This window comes from Anguilla rostrata, chromosome 5 (assembly GCF_018555375.3).
Source record: "Anguilla rostrata isolate EN2019 chromosome 5, ASM1855537v3, whole genome shotgun sequence".
In the NCBI taxonomy this organism is placed as follows: Eukaryota; Metazoa; Chordata; class Actinopteri; order Anguilliformes; family Anguillidae; genus Anguilla; species Anguilla rostrata.
The window spans coordinates 53,180,917-53,187,739 of NC_057937.1; the positions used below are offsets into that span (position 1 = coordinate 53,180,917).

Genomic DNA, 6,823 nt, shown 5'->3' on the forward strand with positions numbered 1-6,823 from the left:
ATACTTTTTCATGGCACTGGTTTTCTAATATGTACATACCATATTACGGAACACAGTCTATTTTGTGATGTCGCAATATTTACTATTGAGGAATGTTCTTTGCTGTTGTGCTTCTGAATCAGTATTATTATTCCTAAAGAAGTTAAAGTGGTAGGACAACAAGCACAGATGTTACCAAGGTCAACTCTGTGATTCTATAATCACTTTGAGCAGACTTTTCTGTGATGGCACGTGCACCACTCACTGGCTATATAATTCAAAACGCAATGCCATAATGCTGTGCCTTTAACTTGCATTCATGCTGTTGATCATTGTATGTTTTCTATTGTGTTGCGCAAATAAAATATTTTAAACTGTATAAATCTAAAGAATGCAACAGCGTTTTTAAAAAATCCCATTCTTTACACCCATGCAATGGTAAACATTTTGTTTATCCTTTTTTCATACTTTCATGGCAGTGAAAAAATGCCTAATTTAGTCTATATAAGGTTTATAAGCTTTTATGGGTATGGATAAATTGTTTTTTTACCCACAGCCATAAAATTATGAATGAAAGAATGAACCCCATGTGGCTAGCTCCCTCCCTAGCACTTCTGTTCAACATACTGGGGCTGAATTTTGATCTTGGAGGGGCAGAGCAGTTTTGCGAAGGCCCTCCTGAAGCTGGTGTGACACAATGGATACAGGATGGGGTTAATGGAAGAGTTGAGCCAAAGCAACCAGAAGGAGATCTCGTACAGATAGTGCTGCACACACTGGCCATGACAGGCAGCTCTGATGATCATCAGCATGGTGTAGGGAGCCCAGCACAGTCCGAACACGCACACGATCACCGCCAGCGACTTGGCCACCTTCTTGTCGCGCAGGAGGCGGAAGCGCACTGGGTCGACGGCAGCCTCAGAGCGGCCCTGCTGGGCCCCGCAGGGCCCGTCCCCCGGCCCCTGGGCCAGGTCCTCCAGCTGCAGGGGCGGCAGGTCCAGCAAGTCGCTGTCCCGCCGCTTCCCGTCGCTGTCCCTCGTGGACGCCTTGGTGCCGCCCCTCCCGTCGCCGCCGCACCTGCTGGCCGCCGCCGCCCTGACGAAAAACACCTTCGGCTCCCCCCCGACCCTACCGCACGGCTGCATCTCCCAGTCCCCCAGCGCCCCCAGCCCCGCCCCGCCCCCCGCCGACTGCCCCTCCCTCATCTGGTTCCGCCTCCTGATGTTGATGTAGATGCTGAGGTTGAAGTAAGTGACGCTGATGAAGGGGGTGAAAAACTCCACGGTGGAGGCTGTCATCAGGAAGTACCAGTTGAAGTAGAACTCTGCGTGACACTCGCCGTGCGGGACCACGCTCCCGCCCGCAATGTGCTCCCAGCTGATGATGGCCGGACCGTACAGCAGGAAAGCGGCCAGCCACACGCTCGCCATCTTCAGCACGGCCTCCCTGGTCACACCCTTCTGGCACCTGTAACTCACCTGACACAGAGGACCCGGCAGGCTAAAAATCACTGTTCTGCCTTTGTGATGATTCAGGACCATTGCAACTAAGGTTCACAAAGGAGGCATCCAAGACCTGTTACACAGACCTTCATTTATTAAACCATTAATTTATTTAACATTGTAACAAAATATGTTCTGCACTTCTGCTAAACTGTCTGGTGTTGGTTTGTGTTCCCTCAAACAATGCAATGCAAAATGCTGATTTTGTGTGTCAAAATGCTGCTGCTTAAAGAGATGGGGACTGCGTTCTCTTACCGCTCTTGTGACACAAAGAAACCGGTCGAAGCTGATCAGAACGATGTTGAACACAGAGGCAGTGCAGAGCATGTAGTCCACCACGAGCCACAGTTTGCACAGACCTCGTCCGAGTCTCCACTCTCCAGTTAGTACATAGGGGATGTAGACTGGAATGCAAAACCCCCCTAAAAGAGATTTTTAAAAATGTGAAACATCGTTATTCACTGCAATGTCAAACTAACATGCATTTGTTTTGGGACGTGGCAATATAGTCCTATAAAATCCTAATACAATAAACTACTGCATGGGAATCGTTTAACATGACAATCTCGAATTCCTAAGGGGGTAAAGAGAATTAACATCAGCCGTATTTGGTGATATGATGCTGCGGGCACCAGTTTAAAACTGTCAACATCGCGCTCTTAAAAATCTTATAAATCTTAAATCATAAAGTGTTTAACATATTATTGTTCGTATTGTCAGTATTTTTCTTTTGGTCACAGAGTTAGTTCTTAATGCTACATACGCGCATTTTCTCTGTGCTTTATCTTACAGTGGATCATTAAATGCCATGTTAAACGCTTCAAAAGTTCATAGCTTTTTAGAATGTCCTCCAATCCTCACTGCTCTTGCAGTCGAATTGCTACCTTAAGTAAAAAAATAAAGAAATAAAAATAATTTAAAAAATGTAATCGCTGGATTACCAGATGCAATCGTCGTAACGATTGTTACTGCATAATGGCATTGGCAAAAATATACAATATTTGTCAAGTTTATTTCTAAAGCGCATTTAAAATGACTACCGTCAACCAAAGTGCTGTATAATTAATACATCAGTGTACAAAACAGGATAAAAGGCATAAGCAGGTTATAAATAAGCATACCATACTGATTCAACTTACCAACAAGAAAGTCCGCTATTGCTAAATTCAAAAAGAAAAAGTTGCCTTGGGTCCGCAAACTTTTTTCCACGACAAATGCCAAAATTACAAGTGCATTTCCCATGACTGTGGCAAAGACCAGCAGCGTCATGAGCATTGCTAAAAATACTGATGTGGACGATGAGAACTGTTTATAATGAGGGACGCGTGTGTTCTCCGTATCCAGGTGAGAGGTGTTTCCCCGCATTAAGGACCAGTTCACCGTGAGAACGCTGTCCGGCTCTCCGACTTCTGGAGCGAGGGTGGAGTATCCGAATCGCTGTGGGGCGGCATTGAATGCGGATTGCATGGCTGCAGCCGTTTTCTTAATGTCATCCTAAAGTGTTGATCGTGAATTGCCTAAGCCCCGCAGGACGCAAGGGTGGTGGTCCAGATCTTAGAGCTACCAGAGGCAGAGCCCGAGTGAATCTCTTATAGCACAGGGACGCCTGTGTGCCGTTGGTCGTAGGTTCCTTTTGAGACGGTGAGGAAGGCTATTGATGCGATCAAACCGGCGAAATGACAGTATCATCGCAGGAAAGAGTTTATAGCGAGACGTTTTGTAAGCCTATTATGAACAGACATACATATTGTAAATAAGGTGAGTTTAATTGGTAGATCATCATTACAGTTCTCTTACTCCAGTTTTATACATTTTGCACACCTGTATGCCCACATTCTTTTTTGTAACTCAATCATTGCTATATTTTTAGCTTTATAAGGTCATTAATGCGTAATTTATGTATTACTCTGAGATTACATGTGAATCTATCACGCAGCCTACAAGTGTCAGGTGTTTGCCCAATAATTGGCCTTTGACGCTAGGGATTTGACTATTTAGATCAAATCAAGTTGGTCCAGGCAATAGGTTAGGTTTCCTTGCTGTCTCACTAGTCGCAATGAACTTTTACGTCACTCAGAGCAGCTGTAACCTACGTTGAGTTTAAGGCAAGTGGTGTCCAATTTTATCCGAAAACGGTCGATGTGCGTGCAGATATTTTGTTTTAGCCCAGCACCACGACTCCAGATTCAACTAGGCTAATTGATTAATCATGGTCTTCAATCAAGGTCGTGTCAAGTCCAATCATGCATCTTAGTGCTGGGCTAAAAGAAAAACCAGCATCCACATCGGCCCTTTTTTAATAAAACTGGACTGCTTTCGACCTATCAACTAACAGTAAATTCCAACAGGTGAACATCGCGTTTTAATTAAATTAAATTAAAGCACAAAGAGTCCCTGGTGGTCCTGCTTTGGCTTTACAACAATACAAGTAGGCTAAAGGTCGCACCGGGAGAGAAATAGCCTTGGCTATGAAAATAAATATGAGAAATAATGTCATTGCAATCGGATTTTCTTGCTACGCCGTTTGAACGGCATTAAAAATAGACCTCTTAAATATTAAGAACCGAGCGTGACTCAGTTTGCGTTTCTGATGTTTCAAGTCCTGCAGAGATCCATTCAGAGTAAACAAGAAAAACAAACGGGAGGAGAGGAGGCCATAGCCAAAATTATGCTCAAGAGAACAGCGCCAATTGCCTTTTGTTGTAGGCTAAATCATGTCTTGCTAATTTCTAAAATCTGTTAAAATGATCTCAAATGGCGAGGAACCTTCTCAAGAGTTTTGAATCCACTCTTTCTGCTTGGTGGATTATTTCGGGCTATTGCTTCTTGCTTAGCCTGTATCAGAAAAGAAGACATCACTGGCGCTTTTGGGTGCTCTCCCGTGTGAATTTGTACAAATGACATCAGCCTATGTCCCCAGTTTCCCCTGTTTTCATGTGCTTTTGACAATTGTGTCGTTTTGTAATTTTACGCTTGATCCTGTTGTGTTGCTGGTTTGTATTAACATGGCTTGAATTTAATCTAACTTAAAGTTTGTCAGAGTTGTTCTTTGCCCGTAAAAATAATGACCTATAGGGACAAACAAATGTGTCTCTCTTGATCTCGACATTTGAAACAGTGATCCAGTCAACGTTGACATCAACTAAATATATAAAATATGATACACTTTTTTTCAGCAGACCGATACACTAGGTGCCTGTCCTAACGTGTCCTAACGTGGGGATTATCTGGTTTGATAACACAGGTTTCACGCACAGTATCACGTAGAGTAAATTAGCTGGAGACACGTTACTCAGAACACCCATTTTCGCGTTGTTTTTTTTCCCTAGTCATTTCCCCTCGTTATTTTTTTTTATCGCAACACTGATGGGGCCGTATCTCCCGTGTTTCCAAGCAGTTGCATTTGATGTGTGATCACCATTGGGAATTTTGATCATATGATTACTGATTTATCACCTGGTTAACAGTTATTACACAGAAGATGATATATAAGAGTGACTTTAAACCAAGACAATCTAAAAGTGTGAATTAAACATTATGTAGGCTCACAAGGCAATTCCCGTATTGCGGATAACTTTTTTATTTTTTAATTCACAGTCTAAAGACCCAGTCAATTTTGAATATGGTCAGAGTATAAAATAACGCCGTCACGATTAACATTTTTATACACCACAACAGAAACGTTGTTAAACGTTATTTATAGACGTGCGTATTCACATGGTCACCATTCAGTATGCAGCCTCATTATCCGAGAGAATCAGTCACTAGGGAAACCGACGGATAGAATATATGTACATCTGATTTCTGTCCGCTTAAAACGTGGAGATGTTCGGAGTAACATAGTTTAAGTTGACCTGTTGTGTAAAAGAAGCGTGATTTCGTCTAAATAAAGGATATGGGGATGGATCCATCAGAGTAGGCCTATTATTTATTCTTATTATAATTCAATTTTAAAAAATAATAATAAACGAGTATCAGGTGCAGGCCAACCAAATCCAAAATTGTGCAGGAAATAGGATGGAAAGTGATCCCAACGAGAATGTTTGGAGAATACCATTATTAGTGAAAAATGAAAAGGGGCTTTCTGAAATGGCATATGATACAGGTTCCAAGGGTCAGACAGTCACAAAAATAGGTAGCTCAGTTATGTTACATAAATAACTACGGGGGTGGTTAGTCCTTTTTTTTCTTTCAATTATTATTATCTTTATGTCACAGTCTGATTTTCTATTTCATATAACAGTAGATGAGTAATGGACTGTGACCCACTTTAAGAGAGCAGAAGAGAGAACTGGAAAAAGAGGAGACGTTTAAAAATTATGTATGAACAATGTTCAGTATAAGTAGATGAATGCACTTTTAAATGGAGGCTCCACAAAGTATAAAAATTGCAATTTAGACACTAGCTTACTATAAAGCGCTTCCTAAAGGTGCTTGTGCAAGCAAATCAGATACAAATGCTGCAATCAAAAAAAAAAAAATACTTCTATGTAGGAAACACATTCTGGCTATTATGTTTGACAAATTATATTTTATTCTTGTGGAATAAGTAAAAAAAAAAAAAAAACTTCTTGACTCATTCAACTGATCAGAAAACACATTTGGAAGTTAAAAAAAAATCTAATAATAATACCACCCCAGTGACTATTAAATGTCCATTATAATTCAAATCTGAATGAAAGGGGTTATCACTTGATGGGTTCAAAATTGTCTTGGGCTCCTAACACAAAGATTAGTAATACAAATCAGCCAGTGCATGGCCACAGCTGTTGGAGTCATAATAAACAATGGAAATGATACAGGAAGATGTGAACAAGAAGACATGATGAGACAGACTTTGGCTTTGAATCATCTTGAAGAAAAAGTATGAATAATTCAGATAAAAGAAAACCACCATGATTCATTCATGATAATACCAGATTAATTTCACTCCGAGCAAGATACTATTCACACCAAAACGTTTGCATCAGTATCACATGTTCATACCGTGGAGTCCCCCAATTTGTTTCGTATTGATACTACATTGTTAACGATTAGGCTGCACAAACACAGCTTCAAACCAGGCTCATGACAGCCAGAGCAAATACTGGTCACAAACTGTTTTCACGACAGCCTACAGCAAGCCTATATATATACACACAAAGCCCAAAATAGCATTTCCACATATAGTTCACATCACACATGCATTCAACCAGGGGTGTAGCACAAAATTCTGGGCCCTATACATAAGCAGTCTCTGTGGGCCCCCTTCCTCTCTTGATCCATGATGCATGGATCCATTCACGCATCATTTCAGGCTTTTCGAGGGCCCTCCTCCCATTCGGGCCCTGGGTAGTCAGTCC

At 41.6% G+C, this 6,823-nt stretch overlaps 1 protein-coding gene across 1 annotated transcript; it reads right to left on the reverse strand.

Moving 5' to 3' along the window:
* Window positions 1-19: 19 nt before the first annotated feature.
* hrh3 (histamine receptor H3) lies at window positions 20-3,829 on the reverse strand. The gene is made up of 3 exons (XM_064337196.1): window positions 2,621-3,829; window positions 1,737-1,903; window positions 20-1,457 (listed from the first exon to the last, which is right to left on the reverse strand). The coding sequence occupies exons 1-3, from the start codon at window positions 2,946-2,948 to the stop codon at window positions 585-587; spliced, it is 1,368 nt and encodes a 455-aa protein (XP_064193266.1). The 5' UTR covers window positions 2,949-3,829; the 3' UTR covers window positions 20-584.
* Between the last annotated feature and the right edge of the window lie 2,994 nt (window positions 3,830-6,823).

Bases quoted from the DNA above. Each gene is read 5' to 3' on its own strand.
- hrh3 (XM_064337196.1), bottom strand. From the start codon at position 2,948: ATGCAATCCGCATTCAATGCCGCCCCACAGCGATTCGGATACTCCACC. The intron at 1,904-2,620 runs GTAAGTTGAATC...AATCTCTTTTAG, and splicing joins AATAGCGGACTTTCTTGTTG to GGGGGTTTTGCATTCCAGTC. The intron at 1,458-1,736 runs GTAAGAGAACGC...CCTCTGTGTCAG, and splicing joins TTCTTTGTGTCACAAGAGCG to GTGAGTTACAGGTGCCAGAA.